This window comes from Neolamprologus brichardi, chromosome 23, assembly GCF_056152115.1.
Source record: "Neolamprologus brichardi isolate AB-2024 chromosome 23, ASM5615211v1, whole genome shotgun sequence".
NCBI classification, from domain to species: Eukaryota; Metazoa; Chordata; class Actinopteri; order Cichliformes; family Cichlidae; genus Neolamprologus; species Neolamprologus brichardi.
In genome coordinates this window covers 12,940,419-12,968,359 of record NC_142125.1, presented here as the reverse complement: position 1 = coordinate 12,968,359, position 27,941 = coordinate 12,940,419, and the positions used below count along the sequence as shown (strand labels likewise).

The window sequence follows — 27,941 nt, the reverse complement described above, 5'->3', positions numbered from 1 at the left end:
GGCCCGGAACAAGGAAGTTGTGCACCTGTTGCTCCTTCCTTACTGTACCTTTCCACACGTACTGCGCCTTCTATAATCTAAGGTAAGAAACCTGTATTAACAGCTTCTAAGAATAACTCGACTTAAGTATCGATTCGGAAAAACTGCGTGCAGGAACCCGTCGCTGGGAAGGCGCCGACAGAATCAGATCCAGACACATCAGTATTCTGACTTCTTTTAACAGAAGAGTTGTGAAGCCTCATCATGGCAGACGCGGAGGATGAAGTAGTTAAAGGAAGTGAAGAGCAGCAGCAGCAGGCGGAGGAGGAGGTTGATCTCAGCTCCTCTCCGACCCCTCCGGAGGACTCTCAGACAGCTGCTGGCCGCAAAGGGGACGCGCAGGAGCGGCCAGCGGAGAGCGTGGCCACCTCGACCCAGGGCCGTCACCTACTGGTGGAGCCCACCCTGGACCAGTTTAAACTAAGGAAGTTCTTCGTGTTAAGGGTAAAATACCATCAGCGTTTCCTCTTGACGCAAAGTGCTCCCAGTAATATGTCACACATTTCTGTAAGCGCACTGACTCCTATGTTAGACTTTTATTTAGAATACTTTCATTTTTTAATACACTATCTTCTTTATTTACTATATTTAGGAGACACTACATATAATTTGTCATTTCATAGGACTCCATATGAGAAAGTAGCTCATCTGGCAAGCTTCTTCCTGGTTTTAGTCCCGTACTTAACTTGTGGTTGAACCATGCCTAAGCTGTTTCCTGTCTGTGGCTTAAACTCATCAGCCCAGAGTGGACCACACACCTGGGTAACGTCATTAAAAACTTTATTTTTAAATAATGATAAAGTATAAAGTGTGCAAAGGTTTCAACAGAACCATGTAAGTAATCTGTATAGCACCAAACATAATAAAGTCGAGTTTATGTTAGAAAAAAATGAGTATATAGGCTGAAATACCTTTTTTTTACTCAAAAAAAGTACCAACAACAAGCTGAACGTTATCAGCATCGCTAAGATTCTGTTCATTGGAAGCCTGTTGTTTTGGATTTTGATGGGAAATCAGTCATACCTGCCATGTTGCCAGGCCAGCTCAGCACCATCCTCAGATTACAGAATGACTGTCAAGAGCACCTCAATATGAACTCCTAATCTTTTCTCTCTCTCCAGCTCGGCATTGAAATAATAAAACATAAAGTGCAAGACTGGCAGAGCATTCAAAACCAGAAATGCTCACAGCTGACAGTGTGTTCTGCGCTGGAGTGTTCCCTCGTGTGTTCAAATACCTGACTTACTCACATTTCTACACGCTCGGCTCTCTTCGTTCGCAGACATTTTCACACGCCCGGGCTTCATGCTTGTGTTTATTGTGTTTTCGTTTGACACGCACACACGCTGACATTTTACTAGTCCCAGCTGCACATCTGCCTCAAAGATTACCCCTTAAGCTTTCTGTGCACACGTTGTGATTGTCACAATGGAAAATTAGAAAGTGACACCCGTGCATTTCTGTCTCCTCAGCCTGGCACTCTGAATCAGGCCATCAAAGACGTTGAAGCTCTGGTGAATGAGGAGGTAGATGGAAGCGTTCTCAGCGTTTGGCTGATGGCAGAGTGAGTTCATGAGATCATGTTCTGTTATACACCTCCATGTTTGAGTGCGCGGCGCCTTGTGCGCCAAGTGAAAACCTTTTACCTTTACCCTCAACCCCACACCATCACCCACATTTAGCATTTAGAAACACTATTAAACATTTAATAAAAGGCTAATAATTCATTATAATATAGTAGTACACTTGTACCAAAAGAATTTAAAAGTCTTTTTTTGAATGCATTTGTTTTGTTATAACCAGACTGGACAAAAGAGGTGGCACTAAATGACATAAATTTGTTTTCCTGGACTTAAAGGGAAATAAACCCGCAGTAGAAACCAAGTCAAACAAAGTAAAAGAGGTCATACATTAAAGAGCAGAAAGGAAACATGACACCCAAAGTGCTGCAACATGCATAAAAGGATGAGTTCTGCTAGTCAGGGCTGTTTGCTTTAACCTAAGCCTAAGTCATTTGTTAAATCCATTTAAATGTTGTATCAGCTTTTACGTTTGAGTTGTTTTTATATATCGAGGTCGGTCGTTCATTTTCCCAAGGGGCCCGTGAGAAGCTGGGGCTGTTGTGGAGGGCCGCACAAATAATCTAAACTCGATTCTGCTCAATATTAATTTTATTTATTGATAAGCTTCTTGGTTTTTGCTCTCTACAGCAGTCCCGGTTTCTCACAGAGCCATTTGTGAAAATTAATTACCCATCCCTGATAATCGATGACTGAAAACACTAGAATAAATGAGCAATTTCATATTGTGTTTATTCATATGAATTCATTCAAATCATATTCTGTTCTGTCCTGACCTGGCTAACTCAAACTTGAACACAGGTGTATTCCAGTTACTGTAAGTTTTTCATGTCTTTGAGAAAACGATGTGATCGATTTACTAGTGGATAGTCCATTTGCACTTATTTTGGAAGTTCAGTTGCTGCTAATTCGCTAGCCTTTCCTGTCTCGCCACACGCAGGTTGATCAGCTAATAGGTGGCTGTGGCTCAGGAGGTAATGCGGGTCATGCACCGATTGAAGGATGGTGGTTTGATCCCCGGCTCCTCCAATCTGCATGCCAAAGTAGCCTCAGGCGAGATACTGAACCCCGAGTTGCTCCTAATGCGCTCATCAGAATGTGAATGTGTGGGGTTTTTTACATCTAAAACATTTAGACGTAGGAAAAAGCTGATATTTTATTTTTGCTATATTTCCAAATGTTTCTGTTCTCATCAAAGCCAAAAAAAACCCCTCCTCGAATACCTCTTAATCTCAAGCAGAGATAGTGATTGAACGCAGAGCAACACAAAGTGACTGCAAGACATTTACAAAGTGCACTCGATGTGATGTCAGGTTGCATCACTCCTGCACAAGCTTTCAGGAAACATTTAAAAGGCTGGCCATGTGAGAATGAATAATGCATCCCAGTTTATGCAGTTCTGGGTGCATACACACACACACACACATGCACGTTAACGCCTGTCCTACATTTGGCCCGCTGTTATCATGGCCATAGAAGCCAGCGTAGGACTTCAAGCAACAGAAAGAGTGCATCATGTGGTAATTTTGCAACTCTGCTGCAGAATTTGCCCCAAGGGAGGCCGAAGACTTATGTCAGCAAAGCATGAGAAATTCCTCAAATTTGGCTTAGCTGAAGGTTGTCACTTGCTTTACAAAGAGTCATCTCAATGGCTGTACATTTCTTATAATAGGGCCATCTTTTAAAAAATACACTAGGTGGTGTTTTTTTATGTAGGAAAAATGAAAGAAATAATGTTAGTTACACTATTTTCCATCAGTTAATTTTCAGAAAAGCCCCGGAAGATTCTTTAAGTTACTTAAAGACATACTTTACATACATCTGGGCAATTAAATGCTTCTTTTGATTGTCCAGAGATAAAACCTGGTCTGTCCTGTTTTCTAGCTGGCTTTACGTTTAGCATACATAGATCTCATTGTCTCAGGATGGACTTGTGTCTTTTTACAATCTTCATGATAAGTCAAGCCATTTAGAAGCCACTGTGCCTTCATATTTAGCTTAGAGTTGCATGCAACCATATTTCTAAAGGGGCGGCAACCAGCAGCAATGTGGCAACCAGAGATAAATGTCTGGGAAATTGTGTGAATTGTGGTAATGATAGATAGATATTTATCTCAGTTTTAAGCAACGCAGTTGAGCTCATTGATCAGCGGCCGCTCACCAACTCCTTTGAGATTTTAAGCTATGCTAACAGTCTGCTAGCTGTAGCAAAAGCTAGCGGAAAGAAAACAAACAATTTTTCAAAAAGTACCCTACCAAACAGTGTGCAGGGTCCTGCAGAGATACTTCCTGTCGGTTTCTGTCCTGACCAACAGTTTGTTTTGTCAGGCTCGAGTGCTTAACAGCATGTCAGCCCACCCACAGTGTGACCGTGGATCTCTGCATTACATCTGTAGCATGCTTGCTGCCCGTGCCCAGTCAAGGTTAACTCATTTCATCAGCACAGTCACAGCTCTTCACCCACACCTTTCTATAAAGCTTTGACTGTTCAGTGAACTGTCTTCTCTGGCTTACGGATGCCAGCAGCAATCAGGAGTGTTTTGCTCTGAGGTGACCACGTGCGCCCAGCTCAGTGGGCTGTAAGAAAGGGAGCTTCTCCGAGAGAATCCATGCCACCATGAATTAGCTGTTCGCACAGCGGTGAGGGATGGAGTGTGTGGATGTGTGTGTGTTTAATGATGCTTTTTTTGTGATTTCAATTAGTACCGCAAACATTTTTGGAGACATTTTGAGGGCATAAAAGAAAGCCCATTTTTCCAGGAAAAATTTAGGGCTTCAGAAATGCTTACATCCATATTGTATGATCTTTGCCCAGGGCATTTTTATTTTACTTCGTGAACTGTAAGAGTACATAATTGAGCAGCTCTACAATATGTGTGCGTGTGTGTGTTAACTTTATATGACCTCCAGTATTCCAATCATTTTTGGCTATTTTTGCTTATTTTTTAAACTTGCTGATGAAAAATGTAAAACATTTCATTAAGTGTTTTGTTTTGAAAGGTTTTTAGTGAAGTAATAAATGAGTGAGATTGATTTTCTTGTTGCTGATGCTGTTTCCTAATGCCGCAATGCTGCTAATCCATCTTTATAGCAGATGAATAAACAGGTTAGTTTACTTGAAGAAGACTATGACGAGTCAGTGAAAGTCAAAATAACTTAAGAATACCTTTTGTTGGAAGCGGTTTGAGTGCTGACATTGTAATATTTGAATACTGAAGCTGAAATATTTTTTTATTTAACATTTAAAAGCCTGCTTTTTTCTGTTCTGTTTTTCTTTTGGTGACAGTTGTTCTTGCTCACACACTGTTTGGTTGTTTCAGAGTGGATCACTGGAACAATGAAAAGGAGCGCATTGTTCTCATCACAGAATTCTCTCTCCTGGTCTTCAAGTACGACTTCATGATGTTCAACTGTGACCAGATGCAGAGGATCCCGCTTAACTTTGTGGACCGCATCTCCCACGGCACCTTCAGCTTCCCAAAGCGCTCCCTGCTGGAGTAAGTCCGCTCATTTTGTCCAACAGTAAAACGGGCCTTCTAAGCTTTAAGCTTTAAGATTCGAGTCACTGAGTAGGGTTAGTGGACTGTAAAAATGACATTCAAAAACAATACGACTGTCAGTTGATTACTAATGCTTATCATCTACAGTCCTGTGCAAAACCCACCCCTCATTTCTTTACATTTTTCTGGAAAATTTAAATGAGGTGCAGGGATTAATTGAAATGTGCAAACATACATGGAAATACTTTACATAGGGCAAAAACAGTGTTTGTACTATCCTGCCAAGCTTGAAAGTCAATATTTAGTCTGACTTTAATTCGTCAACACAGACTGAACTTTTTTATTCAGCTTTTTTGTCTTTTCTCTAAGTAATCTTCTTTTAGGTAGGCTTCTTAAAGGACAATCAAAGCTCTTCTTTGGATGTTGGCTGCCTTTAGTTTTTTTCTCTATCAGCATGATTCCACACTGCTAAAACAATGTTGAGGTCTGGGCTCTGTGGAGGCCAGTCCATGACTGTTAGTGCTCCATTGTGTGTTTTTTCTATTCAGGTATGTCCTACTTTATTTATTGATTAGCAAGAAAGCACAAGACAAGGCTAATCAAAAGGTATTGGCTGAAGCATATGCTTATTATGCCAACCCTTTTAACAAAAGATACTGCATTGGTAGTGTGTTTAAGATCATTTTCATGTATAAAATTAAGCTGTTGCCAATCAGATGTTTTGCAGATGGTGTTATCTGTCGATGCATTTGCTTCCGATTATCCTTTTCAGGGTCTTGGGGGGCGCTGGAGCCTATCCCAGCTGTCTTAGGGCAAGAGTCGGGGTACATACTGGACAGGTCACCAGTCTGTTGCATGGCTAACACATAGACACAGACAACCATTTGCACTCACATTCACACCTATGGGCAATTTAGGGTTTCCAATTAGCCTATCCCCACTAAGTGCTTGTCTTTGGACTGTGGGAGGAAGCCGGAGTTTCTGGAGCGAACCCACGCAAACAGGGGGAGAACATGCAAACTGCACACAGAAAGACCTCGGCCTGATAGTGGAATTGAACTCAGGACCTTCTTGCTATGAGGCAACAGTGCTATGGTGGATCAAAATCAAACCATACTTTTCAGCTGTTGTCATTTCATCAGTTTTGACAAGATTTATCTGAAACACAACCCAAACCATGACAGACCATGTTTTACAGATGGCTCTCTGTACATGCCTACTATGATTTGAACCGAAAATGTCAAATTTGGCTTTATCTCTCCATCAGACCTGTTGTTACTGGCTTTCAGTCCAGTTCTTGTGTCATTTGGCATTCCTCAGCCTTTTCTTAATCTTTCCCTTCCTTAGGAATGACAGCTGTAAATTCTGCTGAGACCATTCCTGATTAGGCTTCTGTGAACCGTTGCTTCCTGTTTCTTAAGGACATGACTTTACGATACTGTATGCTATAGATAGTTTCTTAGGCCCGTAACTTCTTCTTTTGTCCTCCACTTGCCCAGTTTTCTTTTTTTTATCGATTCAGCTAAATTAGAAATTAGAACATAAAGTAGTGGTTCTGTTGTTTAGTGGTTTACACGTTTGCCTAACAAGTGAAAGACCTTGAGTCTAATATTAACAAGGCCATTTCATGTAAAACAAATTTGCCAAATCATCCATGTGGAGCTACCTGCTGTGGTGAGCCTTTATAAATAACAGATCAGCTAAAGTAGTTTTTTGCTATTAACAAATGCCCAAGGATGCAGTTTGAAATCGTTTTTTGCTAAGTTGTCTGATTTGTTTGGGCTAGTTCAGTGAAAAAAGATCAAATAAAACCTCTGAAAATTGTCAGATGCAAGGACTGGACTGAAAATGGGAGAATAAGCAACCAATGTCCATAGAGTAACTGAAAAAACAGAAGAACTATTGCTCAAGACCATTTTAAAAATGACTCCTTGTCTTGGTCCTAGGCAGCAAAATAAAAAGAAAAGGGGGAGCTCGAGAAATGTCCTGTATGCCTACAAATTTTTGTAGCAATGTCACATTGGTATTTAAACAGAGCAAACAGCGGTGTTAATTAAAGAAAAAAGGTTTTACTGTACAAAATCGAATGGGATTATGACGGTCATTTTAGTCCCTAAATTAGTTTGCTGACTTCAGGGTTAAATGCAGAAGTTTAGAGTGTTGTGGCTCTGAATCATAACCACGAAAGCTTCCTGACGCTGTCGAAACACTACATCAAACTACTCTTTGTGGGGTTTAGTCGGTCATTAACAAACGAAAATGTCTGCCTGGAGAATTATAAATATTAGCTCCAATTATCTTCACTCTGCTCTAATTTGTTTCACAAAGCTCAATTCCCCGTGAAGAAGAAGTCCCTTTGCTTCATCATTAACCGTTACGCCTTAACGTTAAACATGCCCGGTCACATTTGTGGCCGGTCTGTAATCATCTCACAGCTGATTTTAATCTAGTAACATATAACACGGTGTCAAATTTAAAGAAACATTAGAAGATGTAGGAGAAAGTGTGAAATGAGCGCGGCGGATCTGTGCAAGGAGCAAATGGGGACAGCATGGATGGCGAGAGTGTTTGCAGCAAGGTTTTTGAGGGTAAGGAGTGCAGAGCTGTCACTTGGAGCTGTCACTTAACTGATTAGTGGCAAAATTAATGCAGTCCTTTCATCTAAACCTTTTAAAGACGGCTCAGGGGATACCAAACCAACTAAAACTAATTTGATGAATAAAACGTAATGTGCTGTGAAGAGCTTAGAGAGCGCGGCCTTTATTGGAGGTTTTATCTCCGCGCATTACATTAAATTATACATAAAATGCTCGTGGAAGCCACCCGGGAGTCCGGCAGTAAAGAGACGGTTTCAAATGAGAAAGACGGGAGCCTCAAACATTTCCTCTTTCTGTCTTCATCTTCAGCACTCCTTCCCTTTCATTCCCCGTCATCCTCTTCGTCTCTCCCCCAGGAAGTGTCTTCTTTTTTTTTTGTCTAGGTCGTTCCTATTTTGAGAGAAGCCGATCTACAGTAATGTTCATGTATATATGGAAATGAATCTTCCTGCTTCGCTCTTCTTTTGACGCTTCACGAAAACTTTGTTTCCACACGACACCTTAATACGAGGCCGGCTGGGGAGATGAGCTGCAGTGTTAATGATTCGTTTCTGAGTGATGGAGGAGCTCAGTGGCGAACAGAGAAAAGACAGCCAAAGATATGACGTCATGTCCCCATAGCTCATCTATGAGTTTCTGTTCACTCGAAACATGTGTCTCGCTAACACCCCAGGGCTTATGGGAAATGGTGTTCACTGAAGGTTGCATAAAACATGAATTTAATAAAAATAAACAACAATGTTAGGCGACTACAGTCGTGTTGCGAAAGTCTTTGTTGCAGTGCTGTACTTTGAGCTATCAATGTAAAAGTCAAAGTATCTTCTGTTTGGAGCCGATGTCCAGAGGAACACATCCATGTGACCTGCAGTACATATTTGGCTTAAGCCACTGGTTTTTGATTTGTGTCGTGCCTTCACATCTTTGGACACAAAACAGAGCTGTGAAACTATTTAACTGTGACCTGCTACTGGCAAATTTAATGCAGGTGTTCTAGTTACTTCCTGTGTATTTAAAAACACAAACAATAATGCGGGAAAGTAATGATGGTGCAGTTTGCAGCGCTGTCCCCTTGCGTTTTACATCAGGAAGGTTCCTAGTTGGAATGTCTCTGCTCTCCCTGTAACAGACTAACCCAGGGGTCCCCAATCTCAGTCCACGAGGGCCAGTGTCTCTGCAGGTTTTAGATCTCACTTTGGGTCAACACACCTGAATCACATGATTAGTTCATTACCAGGCCTCTGGAGAACTTCGGCTGTATCCCAATTCAGGGTTTGCAGCCTTAAAGGCCGCATTTTAAGGCCGATTACGTCACCGCGACGCGACGAAGGCTGTCCCAATTCAAAGGCTGCTCGAAATGCGGCCCTCAAATGCGTCCTTCATTTCCCTGAATTTTAAGGACGTGGCAGTGTAGACTTCGTGGCCCAACATATCCCAGAATGCATAGCGCGGCGGTGGGTGTGGATAATTTTGCCCAAAAAAAACGGCGGATGAGGGGCGCCCGAAGAGTAAACCCTAAGTAAGTACTGAATATTATGTCACTTATCTATGTGCAAATGTTTAATAACGAAGAACATTAAAACATTACTGTTGGCCACATGTCGGCAAAGTTATGTGACATTAGTGACGTTTGTACTAACTTGGTTTTAAAGCCTTTACTTTAAAATATACGCCGTTCAATAGCTGACCTTAATCTTACAGAGAATGATCAAAGCTCATGTAGAAACAAACAAACAAATGAATAAAAGATTTTCTCCTTCATTTCTGTCAAACAAAGCTGTATGAAACGTTTCCAGCTGTTAGTATCATGGTTGCTAGGCAACCTGGGCAGCGCAACGGAGGCTAGACCGTCCCATTTCACTTCCGGCCTTAGCGGTCTTTAAGTACGTGGCCCTTGAGGATCGTTGAGGCTGCGTACTTTAAGGCTGCAGACTCTGAATTGGGATACAGCCTTCAAGACATGTTGAGAAGGTAATTTATCCATTTAAATCAGCTGTGATGGATCAAGGACACATCTAAAAACTGCAGGGACACCGGCCCCCGTGTACTGGGATATGGACCCCTGGACTAACCCAAAGTCAGCTGGGATTGTTTCCAGCATCTTTCTAGAAACCCTTGAATATATACAGTGGGGCAAAAAAGTATTTAGTCAGCCACCGATTGTGCAAGTTCCCCCACTTAAAATGATGACAGAGGTCAGTAATTTGCACCAGAGGTACACTTCAACTGTGAGAGACAGAATGTGAAAAAAAAATTCATGAATTCACATGGTAGGATTTGTAAAGAATTTATTTGTAAATCAGGGTGGAAAATAAGTATTTGGTCACCTCAAACAAGGAAAATCCCTGGCTCTCACAGACCTGTAACGTCTTCTGTAAGAAGCTTTTCTGTCCCCCACTCGTTACCTGTATGAATGGCACCTGTTTGACCTCATCATCTGTATAAAAGACACCTGTCCACAGCCTCAACCAGTCAGACTCCAAACTCCGCCATGGCCAAGACCAAAGAGCTTTCGAAGGACACCAGGAAAAGAATTGTAGACCTGCACCAGACTGGGAAGAGTGAATCTACAATAGGCAAGCAGCTTGGTGTGAAAAAATCAACTGTGGGAGCAATCATCAGAAAATGGAAGACATACAAGACCACTGATAATCTCCCTCGATCTGGGGCTCCATGCAAGATCTCATCCCGTGGGGTCAAAATGATCATGAGAACGGTGAGCAAAGATCCCAGAACCACACGGGGGGACCTGGTGAATGACCTGCAGAGAGCTGGGACCAAAGTAACAAAGGTCACCATCAGTAACACACTACAACGGCAGGGAATCAAATCCCGCAGTGCCAGACGTGTTCCGCTGCTGAAGCCAGTGCATGTCCAGGCCCGTCTGAAGTTTGCCAGAGAGCACATGGATGATACAGCAGAGGATTGGGAGAATGTCATGTGGTCAGATGAAACCAAAGTAGAACTTTTTGGTATAAACTCAACTCGTCGTGTTTGGAGGAAGAAGAATACTGAGTTGCATCCCAAGAACACCATACCTACTGTGAAGCATGGGGGTGGAAACATCATGCTATGGGGCTGTTTTTCTGCCAAGGGGACAGGACGACTGATCCGTGTTAAGGACAGAATGAATGGGGCCAAGTATCGTGAGATTTTGAGCCAAACCTCCTTCCATCAGTGAGAACTTTGAAGATGAAACGAGGCTGGGTCTTCCAACATGACAATGATCCAAAACACACCGCCCGGGCAACAAAGGAGTGGCTCCGTAAGAAGCATTTGAAAGTCCTGGAGTGGCCTAGCCAGTCTCCAGACCTCAACCCCATAGAAAATCTGTGGCGGGAGTTGAAAGTCCGTGTTGCTCGGCGACAGCCCCAAAACATCACTGCTCTTGAGAAGATCTGCATGGAGGAATGGGCCAAAATACCAGCTACTGTGTGTGCAAACCTGGTAAAGACCTATAGTAAACGTTTGACCTCTGTTATTGCCAACAAAGGTTATGTTACAAAGTATTGAGTTGTATTTTTGTTATTGACCAAATACTTATTTTCCACCCTGATTTACGAATAAATTCTTTACAAATCCTACCATGTGAATTCATGGATTTTTTTTTCACATTCTGTCTCTCACAGTTGAAGTGTACCTCTGGTGCAAATTACTGACCTCTGTCATCATTTTAAGTGGGGGAACTTGCACAATCGGTGGCTGACTAAATACTTTTTTGCCCCACTGTAGGTGGTCCAGAAAGTACTATATGTGTGGGTGAATTAGGATGACCAGATTAAAAAATGCTGTAGTCATCGTTCCATCCACTGAGATACAAAGTGCTCGCCGTATGTTCACTGCATTTACTTAACGCAGGAGCTGGGAAAATGACATTCAAATACCTGCACCTATTTGTTTGCATTGTCTGTTGGGATCTGCTCACTATAGTGTAAACGAGCTTTGGATGGTCAGTATGACTGGAAAAGCACCCTTTAAATGCCTGTTGGTTCACATTCCCTTATCAGGAATATGCAATGCTCCACCTCCGTCTGCAATGTTGATCCCACCCAGCAGGGCTGCATTAATCAAATACAAAGGCTTCTTCTTCCTTTATAAATCAAAAAGCTCACAGAGTGATGAAACAATTCTTTTACTCACCTAGAGCAGAGAAATTCTGCTACCTGTGTGATTTTGTGCTGTTATTCTTCGAGGCAGCCGCAGCGTGATTTGAATGCTGACAGTTGTCATCTGACCACTTGATGTCAGTGTGCACCCTTGGTGAAGGGAAGGTTCAAGTCAGGAGCACGCTACATCACATTTCTTCATGTTAGATGTCATCATGGATGATGATAGGATCACGTCCAAACCCCTTTCGTGGTATGGGATACGGCTCTGGCAAAAAATCAGCACATTGTCTGACCGCAGTGAGGCAGTTTGTGGCATTAAATGTACTACTGTTGGCTACATTTCTATATCAAAGGCACGGCATCAGAGAGATGACATCAAAGGCTGACTCTTTAATTTGATTATTTCCATTTTTAGTCTGATTGCCTAAAAGTAATAATACAATTAAAGTTCCTGAGTGAAAGCACTTCTCTTAACAATTGACCTCGAGTGTTCCCAACCTCCTCAGAAATAATTGTGTGTGTAGTACCTCTTATTTGTGCGTGTGTGTGTGTGTGTGTGTGTGTGTGTGCACCCCACCAGTCTCCCGAAACCTTGATGATGTCACTGGAAACCGTGGAGGGAGTGTCAGTATTTTTAGTCCTGATTATTGTGTTTTCTTCACACATTCTCCAGGTGCACCCGTGAAGAAAAAGCACAGTTTCTTCCGCATCTGTGGGGAAAGATGTGTTTTAAGTGCCTTCTTTCCAAACTGTCTAGACAATCTAATTACCCAGCACATCATCTATTTTTTTTATTCCTGTCTGAGAGAGCTGGGTGTGGAGGTTTAAAGAAGCCCCGCTAGAGGTTGCTTCAGTAACTGTTGTAAGAAAAAATATATATTTAAGAGGGCTAGAAGTAATCCCAGCTCTGCTCTCCTTTGCTTCTCATCTGGTCGGATACTTTTCTCTCTATAAGGCTTCAGAATGTGTGTAGCCAACTATTATTTAGCCCCCATCTTCATCTGCTCAAGTTAGTTTTTTAATAAATAAAATGCTTCCTCACTCATACAAGCGAGGTAAATACCTTGTATGTTACAGATGAATGGTGTGTTACATGTCTTTATTCTGCTTTTAGGCTGTAGTGAAGTCATTCGACCACACCTATACAAACTAAAGCAGCATATACATTCAGACAGCAGGTGGCAGTCAGTACAAAGTAGGTACTTAATGTATCATCAGCAAAATACACAGTTGCAGACCTCATGAGATGAGCATTAAGTGAAAGCAGCTGCAGCTGTTGTAAACCAAAGCAGGTTAATTCCATATATTTGTATTATAACTCAGCTAGATTTTTCAATCTGTACATTTATCATAAAGAAAAATAAGAAAGTCTTTTGAACGTTACCTTTTGAACTCAAACCTGATGGGCAAATGTTCTATAGTTAGTCACATAAATACAAATTTGCAAAAATTGGAAGAGGAATGAGGTTTTTCACATTTATATCACTAAAATTATGGAGAAAAGTGTTAAATAAATTTGTACAAGTGCCACAGTCAACATCAAGTATGCAGTAAATGTTTGCTGAGCTTGCATGGTCCATCACTGGATCCATTATTTCCATTAAGGTGAAGTTACGGTGCTGCAGACATCTTTTTTTGGGTCTATGGTGTTGATGCTATGAATAGGTAGAATTTGGATTCATTGAAAAGTGAACAAGAAAGAAAACAGAAGCAGAGTTCACCACAGACACAAGAGAAGCACTAAAAATATCATGAGATGGACTATCAACTCATTACCAGGACCAGGACTTAGGAATGTGTTCAGTGTGTAGTCTATTTAGATCAAGCTAAACAGAAAACCTGAAACACGTGCAAAAAGGGTTCAGTGGGCTTTGCCATAATTGCACTTTTAAAAACGCAAACTGTCCTCTGCATAAAATGCAAAATTAAAAAACAATCAGGTTTGAATTTGCACAAGTGAAACAAAGCCCAGCAAAATCACATACGTAACTGTAAGAATATAATGCCTAGCTTTGTAGCTCTACCTGTAGTGCAAGTCTTGTTCCAACTGTAAATACAACAGGAAACAAACAAGCTAAGAAGCCCAAAGCGTAAATGAGGAGCAGAGTGTGTACGCAGGTTGCACCCGTGGTGTACAGTATGAATTAATAAACGGCAGTAGACTCGGACTCATGGTTTGGAGCAAGCTGCTGTAAATTCAAACACCTGGGGAGCAGCTTTCAGCTTGTGGACTCTGCTTTTTCACGGTGGAAACATCATTGCCAACAGCCTGCAGCTATGATATCGCAGCGTATGCACGACTGTATGTACAGTATCACGGCTGTGTGTTTTAGGCTTCAGAGGTTGCATAAGCAGTCTGATCATGTGTGCAGCTCAATTCCCCATCTTCTCTTTGTTTTTCTACGTACCGATCCACCTTTGCTTTTCATCTGTTTTTAGTCCTTTCAGTGCAACCTTGTTTGATGGATACATCTATGGATGGCTGACAAACCCGCAGGCTGTGTTGAGCAATCAGACCAGATTTGTTTATGTGCTCTTAGACAATGTGGGACACTTGCCATGATAACTGGAGCTGGGATTGATATTTATCTTGCATGTTGACTTATGAGTCCGAAGCGCTTGAAAGCCCAGTGAGGAATTTATCGTCACCTGCCCTAAAGCTCAGAAAACAGTGCTTCTTTTAGGCATGTGTGCGTTTTGTATAAACACTGTGTATTAAGTGGAACTGCAATGGGAAGGTCAGGGAAGGGTGGATTTCCCCAGTTTGGCCTTTTTCTCGCCTTTATTTTGGTGCAAACCTTGAATCGGCCCTGATTGCCTGTTTTTCCAGTTGTGTGATTCGGTGGCTGTAACGAAATGAGGTGCAGTGAAAGTCCAACCCCAGCTCTGCCAAATAAACACAGTGAAAACTTCCAAGGCCTCTGGCTGGAAAGCCCAGCCCTGCTCTGCCTGTTTGGGCTGGTCCCTCTCACAGTGATAGCTTACCTGTGGAATTCTCCAAAGCTTTTTTATATCCTCATTGATACTCGGGCAATAGGTGCACACTTTTACAAAGGGCAGTGTGTACAAACCTAACTCCACCATCCTCACCCTTGGAGCTGAAATATAATCAGTCTTTTAGGCTGGGCTTTGCTTTTGTGCCATTTTTTCTTTTTCTACCTGCACAACATTTGCTCAGGAGGAGGCACAAAGTGTTCAGCAGCCACATTGTCATTTTGAAAGCACTTGTGTAAACAGGGCTAGATGATTGCATTATGATGCAGCCCCTCCCTGGGACCGTGACATATCAACAGCTACACCACTATTGTTTAGCCTCAGGTGTTTAATTCTGGTTGGCAGGAAGTGCTCTGTTGCACAAGGCATGTGGTAAAATGAGCACATAGGCATGACAAGTCATTAAGGAAACGAGAACACTGTTGGGAAATCATCTCCATCCTGATTTATTTCTCCTCTTTGTCGCCTTTTATTATATGCAAACCAGCAGGTACGTTTGCCACCAAAAACTGCGACCACTCACGCCACCGTGAGCTGTGACAGCCGCTGACAGAATCGCAGGATCCGTCTCAGGCTGCGTTCTACAGTTGCACTTTGCAAGCGACAGTTTGCAGTTTTTATTTAGTAAATTGTGCAAGTTGCCTCTTGAAATCTGTCTTCACTTCAGGGTCTCTGCACGGTGTTGAACACTGAAAAAACCCGAGTGTTTGTGCTTCCACGCATCCGTGCTACTTAAGCAGCGATGAGTCATGTGTGGGTTCAGTGTTATTTCATACCTGATTGTCAGTGTTAAAAATGTGCAGAAGGTTAATGAGTTAAATCCACAGTGTGGTGCAAAACCCTAAGGAAATGATGAAATCGTCACGGGAATCTGTGATAGCGAGGGTGGTGTGTGGGCATTTGTTTTATCTCCAGTGATCATATCTGCCTTCCAAGAAAAAGTGAACAACGCATCAGCTGCATATAAACAACATTACAAAAAAGCGTATAAATATAGCGGGGTGTTTAACAAAGAAACGCTAAAAGTTGGACTTGGAAAAATTAAATACAATGGGGTTTTTTTTCAGGAATATCTTCCATCATCATAAAATAAATCTTTAAACCACTGCCAAGACCCTACAGTAGACCAGCCATTGCATTAGACAATACCCCAACAGTTAAACAAATAATCAAGGCATTAAATGCTTTACTTTCAGATTCAAAATGATAACTAAATTTCCATTCAGTTCAATTTTATTTATATCATAGACCTTACAAAATTAGAGGGAAAACGCCCAAACCTCCCTCAGACAATATCAGTTTCATTTATTCCAGCATCAGCTTGAAAACAGATTTTATTTTTAACAAAAACCCTAAAAACTGTAACGAGATCCCACATTTTACACAAAATAATCTCACACTATACCTTCAAATGACTCAGATCCAAAAGTACTTGGGGCAGCATCTCTCCCCCACCCAAGAGTGAGCAATCCACTGGTTTCCAGCAGAAAACCTTGGTGCTCAGATGGGTGATGGGGACCAACAGATGGGTCAACTGGAATGCAAGCATTGTACTAGGAGGAAGAGAAAGATTAGTCTTAAGCTTTCACAGTCTTACACAGTCTTATCTATTTTCCAACTCTGACCTGTGGTCATGAGAGCTGGATGAAGACCAATAGAATAAGGCCACAGGTACAGCGCCGTAATGAGTGTCTTCCATAGGGAGGTGGGGCTCAACCTTGGAAATAGAATGAGGAGATCGACCATCTGGTGGAAAATCATAGCAAATTTACTGCTTCCTCTTGTTTAGTGGAGCTAGTTGTTTTTCAGGTATTTGACAAGGATTTCTCCTGCACACCTACCTTTGGAGGTTATCCAGGCGGGGAGGTTATATATCATCTGGCCTAGGAATGCCTCAGGATCCCCGAGGAGGAACTGTCAAATGTTACTGGGAAAAGGACGGCTGGAATGCTACCATGACGTGTCTTTGGTTCAGTGCAAGATGAATGAATGTATGGATGGTTGGATGATTGGCAGTAACTTCTTCCATACATTTCCAACAGGCAAACTGAGCATAGCTTTAGTTCTGTGAGGTCACAGAGTTAATCCAAGCCTGCAATCCCCACCAATCATCTGATGGATCCTCTCATGTCCTTTTGGAAAATGCAATACAGGGTGCACTATGCAAGTTGTCTTAGCCTGCCTACAATTTTTGGTGGCCCTGCAAACAGGTTTGCAACCCACCCCAACCTCAGCTCCTGTGTTTCATTTCTTATTCGTGCCATCTTTGACTTACTTATTTGTGTTATGAGGGTCTTAATGCTGTTCACGGTGCTTTAGGCTTTCAGTGGGTGTTTGTGTGAAAGTGCAGTTAATCCCAGAACTGAAACCACCAAACATGAATGACTGCAAGTAAAGACTGTGATATCGTTTTGAGTAAAGCAGTCTTCACAGAGCTTCTGGTCTTCTTTCACTTTTGGTTGCCTTCACTGTGTAGCTGTTTATGTCTTGCTTTCACGTCTTTGATTTATTGTATAATGCTTTATGTGTAGTGTTTCTAACTTGCATGTCCTGCAGAACAGGAACCTTCTGCAAACTCAGTCAGTTGACTTAAATGTTCAATGTTACCTGAACTTCTCCTGACATAAAAATGGTGATGCCACCATTTTTGCTTTTGTTCTACTGACGAAATGTTCTGAAGAAAAAGCAAAACATATACAGCAGTTAATTCCCCGCTGCTTTTCTTCTTAATTATCTTTAGAAGGATAATGAAGCTGCTGCAACAGTATTCTTTTTGTTGTTCAACCGCAGATGCAATTGTGATGGACGGAGTAGTCAAACCTGTTGCAGCAAGTTTGTCAAGCCGCTGTTTTGAGTAAATGTTTATTTGGTACCTGCTGCGTTAAACAGACACTACAAAAAAACAGGGATGGTTGTGTAGCTGGTTTTGTATATATGGTTATGTAAGTCCCTCAACTGTGTTCTAGTTCAGTAGGTCAAATAAGCTCAAAACAACTCTGTTGCAATTACTGCGCAAGTAGATCAGACTTTAAAAAATAAATGTTCATGCCTTCATTTCTTAATTATGTAGGCCCAGTGTTAACTCCAGTACCTCCTCTCTAAAGCTGCAGTCCTGCCCACCTACAACACCATCCGATTTTTACATTTTTAAACCTTTCTTTATCAGACCGCATACATTGTGCTCTGAATCAATTATCTGGGCTTTCACAGTGTGATGGTCTCGCCTCACTTTTCAGCAAATATTGGGGATCTTATGCCTCCTGTTTATCTGCTAAATGATCTTTCTTCCTCCTCACACTGCAAGAAAACACTTTAACTCGCTCGTTAAAGTGGAAGAACATCTGTAAGTAATGTTTCCTTTAAATAAACCATCACTTACCAGAGACTGAGACTCAGCGTATCAACCTGCATAATAATCCGAAACACATTGTTTTACTTATTATACCGCAGTAATCACATTATTGGCAAATTCAGCCGCCACAAATACTGTTGCTTTACATCTATTCTTCTGCTCTTTAAAGCTCTCTGCAAGTAGTCGTGCATTTTTCCAAGCAACGCGCCATCAGAGAGATTTTAGTGCTGCGGGGAACACTGTTACTCCTCCGTGTTCGCTGAGGTAACATCAGGGGTTAAAGCGGGATTTGGCAGGTTGGAGCCACCTGGGTGCAGCAGGGAAACAAAACATACACCCAAAATAACTCCAAATTATTTTGTACTGTGACATCCAGTAGAGTTTTTCTTGGAGCGGCGCCTTTAACAATAATCAGGTGTTTAATTTGTTCTCCTGTCTCACCTCTCGTCTTGGCATAGCAGCAAATTAATTTCTTTACTAATTAAATACTTAGGAGAGAAGGAAATGTCCCTGGATATTTGTTTTTTACTCCTAGATGTGAAGAAAGGAGAACAAATGTAGGTGTCGGATCTGTACAAAGGAGAAGATCTCAAAGAGTAACATGCAGCATCCTTGTTAATTGCCTTAGCTCTGCTGTATCTATGTTCATGAGCCTTGGGCCACTCGGAAATATAACCAGAGATTCTAAAAGATATGTGTAAGCTTTTTGCTATTGATGTTGTTTTTTTAAGCTTACACTTACATTTTCATTTCCATGGATACCTCAAAACGTTACCAGGTGTTTTTCACAGAGGTTTTGAAATGAATGAAGTCATGTGTAAATTTTCTTAGATATATTTATGATTTGATTTGACTTTCTGAAAGGTGCAGAGGGGCTGCGTGGGACTCTCTTTGACCTTGTTCCTTTTGAGTAGTAGCAGCAGTACTATTAGTGAGTCCTCTGTAGCATTGGATGGATAAACAGCAAACAGAGAATTATGGCGATCTTTGCAAAACGTGGAGCAACGCTACCATCATTTCAAAGACGGGATCTGCGAGTGTTTAGACGTCTGTTTGCTCTCAGTCTTCTGAGGTTTCATTAAACAGAAAATATATGACTAGAGGGCTTTTTCATTAAAACCTACAGTATTTACTTTAGAAGGACTAAAGAAAGAACAGCAGAATAAAGAGAATATGATGAGCACGCTGTGGATTACCTCTGAGCCTGGCAAACATGAGATTGCCCTCACATTAAGTATTTACCCCGAGGACAGATCAGTGCAGATTTTTATTATTCTAACGTTGTTAATACGAAACCAGCAGGTCTGCATGTCCCCTTTAGGGACATAAGTGAAACAAAATGATACACGAATATGTAGGAATTAAATATCAGAAGGTTGCTATGTGTTTTATTTGTGCATGTAAAATGTTTACTGTACAGTGTTTGTCAGGTTTTTTTGGGTACACCTCAGAGCTTTATTTGTTTTTTGAGGCAGATTATTCATCAGCTAAAAATCACTGCAGTAGATAAAATCGAATCAGAACAAAAACTGTTTGTTTTTTTCAGTTTAACAGGCTAATTTCTTAAGAAAATAACTTTTTAATGCTTGATAATAATCTAATTTACGGAGTAATACAACCCACTTCCTCTGCAACACTTGATATCCTGTTTGTTTGCTTTTAATTGAAGGAGTAAAAAACTGGCGATATAGTGTGTGAATGTGTGTGTGAATGGGTGGATGACTGGATATGTAAAGCGCTTTGGGGTCCTTAGGGACTAGTAAGGAGCTATATAAATACAGGCCATATAATAAAAAACAGAAGTTTAATCTATATTACTTTAAACCTTTTTACATTGTTCCACAGCTAACCAGTTAGCTTAGTTGCAGATTATGTTATAATATATCTTATTAACAGCAATTTTGATTTTGATCTCAGCGTGTCACAGATTTCGTTTTTATGGTCATCTTCTACACAAAGAACCTCTAATATGATGGAGAACTCCAACAATCTGGACTTCCTGTTTCACTGATCTAACCTACGTGTGACCATGAAGACAACAGCCTGCTGTACGGCAGTCCAAATTAGTTTAGCCTAAACTAAACTACTGTACAATTCCTAGCATTTTCATTGGACAGATGATTACAATTCAATTTGTTTTTCAAATTATTTCAGAACATGTAATAAAAAATAATAATAATAAATTTATGCTGTTTATTTGCATATTATGCCACAGAAATGTGTGATAAACATTTTTCAGATACATTTCTGAGAGATATTTGCAGACAGTGAAGCTAAGATAACAAACATTGGAAATATTGGAAAGTCCGGTTGTTCTTGATGGCGTCATTGCTCGGCTGTTTTTGTGTGTAGCCGGGATTCGTCACATATGCTGAATTTCCACAACCACAACTTTATTGACATCTGCGTGCATGAATGCGTTGCAGGGATGAGAAAGAAACACTGTATATGGTATACGCGGGACTGTGGGATGACGGTAGCAAGTGTCTCCACACTATGAAAAATAAACTTGCTTGACATGATTTTGTATTTAACTGACCATCAGATTTGACTGAAGGTGCTGGAACACAATTCTGGATCATTCTCTCTCACTTTGTACTCGGGCTGTGTGCCTATGAAAAAGAGAAAACAAGAAAGTGTGACTGAGGGTTCTGGTCGACCGATTGCTGAGTAAAAACACCACTACGGCTGACATGATTCAGTATCACCCAGCCCGAATGCAGTTAATGCTCATTTGGCTTGATTAGGAACTTTAACACTATTTACCTCAGTTAAAACCTGTAAGCAAAAAAAATAAGTCAGTGTTTTTTAAGTGTCACCTGTAATTGTCACCTGTAAGCATCTATGGTATCTGTCTCTGCTTGTGCAGTGAGGCAGCGAAGCATGGCTCCCAGCGCAAAATAACACAAGGACTTGTTTGTTTGAACGCAGCCCTTTTATCACTCATCTGATGAAGGTTCAGTCGGTTGTCACTGGCAGAGGAGAACACTTTTTCATGTTTGTGTTTTGGTGCGTTTTCAGGAGAAACGGAGAAGGGGTGCGAGTCTTCTGGGACCGGCTGAGAGAGCCTTCCTTTACCTCCAGGTGGAACCCCTTCGCCACCGACTTCCCCTTCATCACATTCACGTACCACCCCGTGAGAAAGATCAGTGATGTCTTCACTGCTCTCACTGATGTAAGTTGATTAAGCATGCATGGATCTCTATAGAGGTTCGCCACAAATCTCACACACAGTTTATCTCATGATGTAAGTAGATGTGGTTTATTTGGAGTTTATTTCCAGTAGCAGTGTCCTGGTTATAGGATATATCGACTGGACTGGTGGTTGCGCATTGGTTCTATGCGGTGCTTTGCATGCTTTTCGAAGCATCCCCCTGTGTAGGTTCCAGTCTGTACCCTATAGACGTGGGTCCAAACACTGCACCTTCAATTCCACGTAATCTTCTTTAATCTTAATGTAAACATTTTCCAATAGGAGCTTTTCCTGTGAAGGCTGGCACAGGGTGAGGACTCAGATTTCTCAAAACAGTTCAAGTGTGCAGCAGCTGCATGACTCCCTTCTGTGAGTGCAACATACCTATTTGTAATTTGGATGAACTGATCCATCAAGTGAACAAAAATGAAACCGTGTGCTGGGAGTTACTGTCTGGCGAAATGAGTCAGCACTGCGAAAGGACTAGCTGGAATTAGCCATCAGATAACACCTGATGTGTAATTCATCATTTTCAACACCTAATGAGCTACTGAAGACAAACACCCATCTGAATCTATGCAGGGGGTTAAAGTTGAATTTGGCAGGTGGAAGAATCCTAACCCTCACCCCGAGTTAATAGAAGCCAGTGGAATTTGTCAAGTGAGGCGAAACTGATCTAATCTAAGAGTGAGCACAGACACCACAACCTGTTCTTCACCACTCCAACACATTGCATTACTGCAGATTACAGTACCATGCAAGGGTCTCAAGTCATCCCCCATTTCTATGTATTTTACTTCCAATCAGCCATACTTACTCTTTTAATTTAAAAGTGGTCCAGAGCAGTCGTTCTCCAGGCTTTCTAATGGTCCTTCTTTGGACACTGGCTGCTTTTTCACTCATTTTGGTTCCAATGCTTGTCCCTTGTCCCTTTTAAAAGCGACAAATCAAAGAACAGTTTTTAGAAAACGTTCTTAATCCACCTTCACACTGACCTATGAATCATTCAAACACAAAAAAGCCGACACATAACAAGCAGCTTGGCAGTTTTCAATTGTAAAAATGGTCTCAAACAGCAGTTGGTAGTGAATTACATTTGATGGTATGAAATCACCAGATAATACCAGCAGCACATCGTGTCCTGATGCGCTGTCTGATTAATAAAAATCTGTAAAAGGAATCGCTTTAAATTTACAGCTCGTAAAATGTGAGCTCTTAACTTGTGCAAATAATCTCTCAGGTCTCTCCCGCGTCCTTTCACTCTTGCATCTTTCCCCATCTCTGAGTTGCATTATCATACGTTAACATTTTATTTATCAAATACAGCCTCTGTACTTTCAGCTCACTGACAGGCTGTATATAAAAGTACACAGAAGCATTTGTTGAGCTTCATGAAACGCTGCATTTGAAATTCCTTTCCACTTCAAAACAAGCTGCTTGGTTTTATTTTCACTTCTGCATAGATTAAGAGTTACAAAAAATAGTGTTGTGACACAAGGTTATTGACTTCTGCGTGGATGAACACATGACAGATGAAAAGGAGGGAAAACGTCATTTAAAGGTGTTGGAACGGCAACTTAAACGACTGGATTTTAGGTTTCAGGTTAGGGAGACCCTTCGCGATGACACTGAAGAGCATTAAGGGGAAATTTGTGCAGAACTTCAGCATAAGATGTTTATGGGAAGATACTACAGACGACGTAATGTGTGGCAAAAATTAGAGGATGGTTTTTTTCTCAGCATATGTCCCATAGTGTGTGGAGTTGTCGTGTCAATACAATCAATGGATGCAATTTAGAATCTTTAATATTTTATATCGCTGACAAATCCAGCCTTTTCACAAACGTGAGTATATTTCGGATTAAACATCTCACTCTTTATTAAGATTCTGCCATACAATATCATTTTGGCTAAATCAATTGATAGATTTTCTTTCAGTTAGCATCAAAACAGTCCTTTTATTAGCACCATCTGGCCTTTAACTTCCTAGGACATGGCGTCCACATATGTGGACATCACATTTTGGGTTATTTAGCCCAAAATACTCAATTTTGCTCTACAAGGGCCTGATATCCACTTATGAGGACATTATGCTGCTACTGTTCTATCAAAATTTTAAACGAATATCCTCATATGTGGCTCTTATTTGTCTTAGAAATAAAAATAAGGTAAAAAAAAAACCTGGTAATTCTTTGTTTTTACATTCATCGGATCCCAATCAGCCCAAATATCAAAGAGAAATTAAAAATGCATGCAGTGGAAGAGTTCAGGTCTTAGGAGGTTAAACTAATTAAAACACATCTTCCAGGTTGGAACATTGTGTTCTCAGCATGTTTTCACTGTCTTCTACTTGCTTGTTGTTTGTTTGAGGGTATTTTAGATCACTTGATTTCATTTATTTATTCTTATCTTATTTGTTTTAATGATCTTAGACACTTGGGTTTAATCTCAAGAGATTGCTGTTAAAATCAACGTTTAAAAAAGAAGTTCAGAGAATGCGATAGAGTGAGATGCAGAAAGGTTTAGATGTTAATAAGACATAAGTTCTTTTACTTCTTTCACCCCAGGGTGAAAAGCTTCAAAGGGAAATTGCTGCACCCACATATTGCGCTGTTACTCACGCATTTACTCAGGTAGGAGTCATCAGTGGAGTCACAGACACAGCCAGGAGATAGACCCAGCCTTCACAACTGGTTTGCTTAACAGTAAACCTGTTGCAAACAAGCTCCACCTAATTAAAATAAGTCTAGTTTAATTTTTGTCTGAGATATTCAAGCACAGATTATCTTGTGCCTTCAAACTAAAGGAGTCTGAGCCTATAGTAGGACAACTAAGGGATGGCTCTCCTGAATCCAGACTGGATAGTAATAATGTTCTACATGAGCATTCAGGACTTTGTATCTAAGGAGAAGGCTTTGTGATTAAACTTTGGATTTTAAAGGGAACCAATGAACAGAAACTAATATCGGACAAATGTGGTCTGTCTTTCTTACCCCTGTTACTTCTCTCACTGCAGCATTTAAAATCAACCGAAGTCTTTTTAGAGAGCTTGTACAACAACCTGATAATGAATTACAATAGTTCAGCCTAGAAGTAACAAATACATGAGCTAGTTAGTCCCAGTGTCACTCTGAGATAGGATATGTAACAGGATCAATATTGATACTGGTCAGATGAAAAGAAAGCAGGGATTATGTTCCTGGGGGTTTTTTTTAGGGCGAAATAGAAGAAGCTTAGTTTAGAAAATTCATTAAGACATGTCCATAGTTTAATCAATTGATTTGTCATCCGGCTTAATTTATAAACATAACTGGATATCATCTGCATAGCTTTGAAAATTTATGATACATTTTGTAATATTATCTTAGAGAAGCATGTATATTGTAAAAACGTATGAGTCTCAGCACTGAACCCTGTGGAACTCCATGACTAACCTTTATGTGTAAGGAAGACTCCTGATTTACAGGAACAATCTGAAATCTATCCGGTCGTTAAGTGATGACGTGACGAATCCTACTTCCGGGCCTAAAGTAGTCTGCGTTTAATATGGCTTTTGTGTTGTTAACATGTTTAATGTTTTATATTTTCTTCTATTTAATCTTAAAAAGCTCCTAAAACAGTCAGTGATCACTGTTGACCTCCCTCGGCTTTTATTACTGCTAATCATTTATTTAAGTTCAGTTTTTAAAACCTTAGGATGTAACTACAGCCCAGCCCATGCAGCAGTATATTAATGACTAACCTCGTATTGTGGATCAATTATCTCAGTTGTTCTCCTGGCTGAAGTTTGGTCCTTTTACAGCATCCTACCATGCTATTACATTTGTTCCTGACCACCGAGAACACTCACGTTAACTTTTATCGAGTGGAAAAAAAGTTAGCTTGTTTACTGTATAGTTCTGTGTAAATAATCATACGATAATTTTTAACCCTACAATCCTACAACTGTTTATAACTTGCATAGTTCACATTTCTGTATAACTGTATATCTCAGATTTCTGTATAGTTTTTATTTTCTTATTTTCATATTTATATCCTGTTCATAGCCTGTACATAGCTGTACATAGCTTGTACTCACTACAGCCTGTACATACTTATAGTTATAGAATATTCCTAACATACTTCATACCGTGTACATTATAACATACCATAATAGACCCATTTCTGTAATATACTCACATATCTATATTATTGCTAATATATATTGTAATATATCTATATCACTAAAGCACTTTTGGATGGATGCAAACTGCATTTCGTTGCCCTGTACCTGTGCATGTGCAATGACAATAAAGTTGAATTCTATTCTATTCTATTCTATATTATGCTAACATAGCTGTGTCGCTAGCAGTCACGTAGCACATCATTATATACCAGCTAGCCAAACTTCAGTAACCCTACAAACGTCACTGCTGTTTAGTTTTCTGTCTTCATTTATGTTGGAAGTGATAACAGAGCTGTACATTTTAATTTGTTTCCAAAACCCCGCAGTCAGGACATGCTATATTGTATTTAGATAAAAGCTAGCGAGCTAACTTCCTGCTAACTTCTAACTCCGTTAAATGTCATAAATTCTGTTTTCATGGATGCTTGGATGTTAAACTCAATTGTTACAGCTGGTAGAGCAGAGCGCTGATCATTTTATTAAAGATGAAAGACTTTAGACAGTTTTTCAACTCTCAGTAATGCCATAGTGATCGTTTGATATATGGACCTGCAGCCTGAGTTTAGGCCCAGGCACGGCTAGTGACGTCAGACTTAACGATCGGATTAGGCAAGTTTTCAGCATTTTATTATCTTTCAATCTAATAAATGACTTTTTTCTGTCCTTAAAAAGCTACATATAGTCCTTTGTAGTAAAAAAAAAAAAAAAAACATAAGCAGGATTTGGGTGTTTGGTGATATAAACCAAAAAAAATTAGTTAATGTTTTTCTTTTTTATATCCTGGAATGAACCACAAAGCAAAAAAGTGTGCAGACAGCAAAGTGCTCTGAATTCTCTGTATTTCTGATTTTCCTGTTCTCTGGTCCACAGGTCGAAAAGTTTCGTGAACAGCTGAAGGATGCAGCGCAGAAAGTCCACACCTTGAAGCCGGTTCCCGGGAAAGCCAATGGCGTGCTGGTCCTTAACCAGCCCATTCAAATCGAGGCCTATGTGGGCTTCATGTCTTTCCTGGGGAACGAAAACAAACTGGGCTACTGTATGGCTCGAGGAAACTTGGGCTTCTAATCTCTTTAACATTTAATAGAATCATACTGTTTGCTCTTATTTATAAGCCTTTAATTCATGTTAATTTGTTTACAGGCAGCTTATATTTTACAAAGATTGGCAAGAAATTTTTTTTTTTTCGTTTCACATGTTTTTTTAGTATGTTTAATGTGAGCTTCAAACAACTGCGTGATCACCCCCACTGCTTATTACCAGTGTATGGTGTCTGAGCGCTCAGAAATATCCACATTTCAACACCGCTCTTCACTGGATGATGGATCCCCCGCTGCTCTCAAGGAGCTTTGTATTTGCTCCTCAGTGATATGGTAATTCAACTCTTTTGCAATGAGACTCCTTTCTTCCACCCCCGGTGTCTCTGCTAAAAGCTCATTCCCATGCCATTCAGCCCCTTAGAGATTCACTGGAGCATTGGGCCGCATTTGTCAGCTTAGTTTTATCATTCACATGTATTTTTGCAGTGCATACAGTCCTGGAATTTCCCCTTGATTTGTGTGTTTACCGTACGCTCTGCCTTGATTGGCATTATGTGTTTGTCAGGGTGGAACAGAAATAAAACAAAAGTGGTATGAAGCATGCAGCTCTCTTTATGCAAATTCCTGTACACTGCTTGTGTTTTTGTTTTGTTTTTTTTAAATCATGCAGTTAGCTTTACCTGTTTAAGGGGAGTTAAGTTCCAGTGGGTTTAGGAACAGCAACACTACAGCAAACAACTACTGAGAACTTACATGAACTCCTTCCACCTCATCCTCTGAGATTCAGGGAGTTGTTTGTTTTAAACACCTGTAGTATATTAATAAAGGTGTGCAACATTCTATTTTCAATGTTAATGACTCCATATTGTAAAGTATGACTTCTCTGCAGTTGCCGTGTTTTCCACTAGTGGGCGATGTCATGTGTAGTACATTAGTTGCTAGCCTCACCTCTTAGCTATAGACGTTCTTCTTTTTCATGAATCTCATTGACTAAGTTGACTCTGGTCTGGCCCATCACTTAATTTTGGATAGGACACAACATGTAAATAAGGCCACTTCGGGGGGGGGGGGTGACCGCATGATTGGTCTGCATATAGTTATGGCAATGAGTTTCTATAAATGTTTTGCTGTTATTTTGATTTTTGCAAGTAAATTAAACTCCTTAATAAATAATAAAAATATTTTAATAAAATCTTGGTCATTTTCCTTTTGGGGGAAAAGTTGAAACCCTTTTTAGGGGGTGTGCTAACCTTGATATTTCTTAATTCTGGAAATTTGAACTCCTTTTTAGTTGAGACTTTTTTTCTAAGAAACTAATTCCATTAGTAAACTGTTACAGTTAATGCATGACTGTCTATAGTATAGTTCTTCCCAATAA

At 40.5% G+C, this 27,941-nt stretch overlaps 1 protein-coding gene across 1 annotated transcript; it reads left to right on the top strand.

Annotated features, from left to right (window-relative positions):
* On the top strand, nucleotides 1-27,719 carry tprg1 (tumor protein p63 regulated 1). The gene is made up of 6 exons (XM_006790412.3): nucleotides 1-82; nucleotides 224-483; nucleotides 1,512-1,603; nucleotides 4,940-5,116; nucleotides 21,190-21,343; nucleotides 26,397-27,719. Exons 2-6 carry the CDS (start codon nucleotides 244-246, stop codon nucleotides 26,589-26,591), a joined length of 858 nt encoding a protein of 285 aa, XP_006790475.1. The 5' UTR covers nucleotides 1-82; nucleotides 224-243; the 3' UTR covers nucleotides 26,592-27,719.
* The last annotated feature ends 222 nt before the right edge of the window (nucleotides 27,720-27,941 follow it).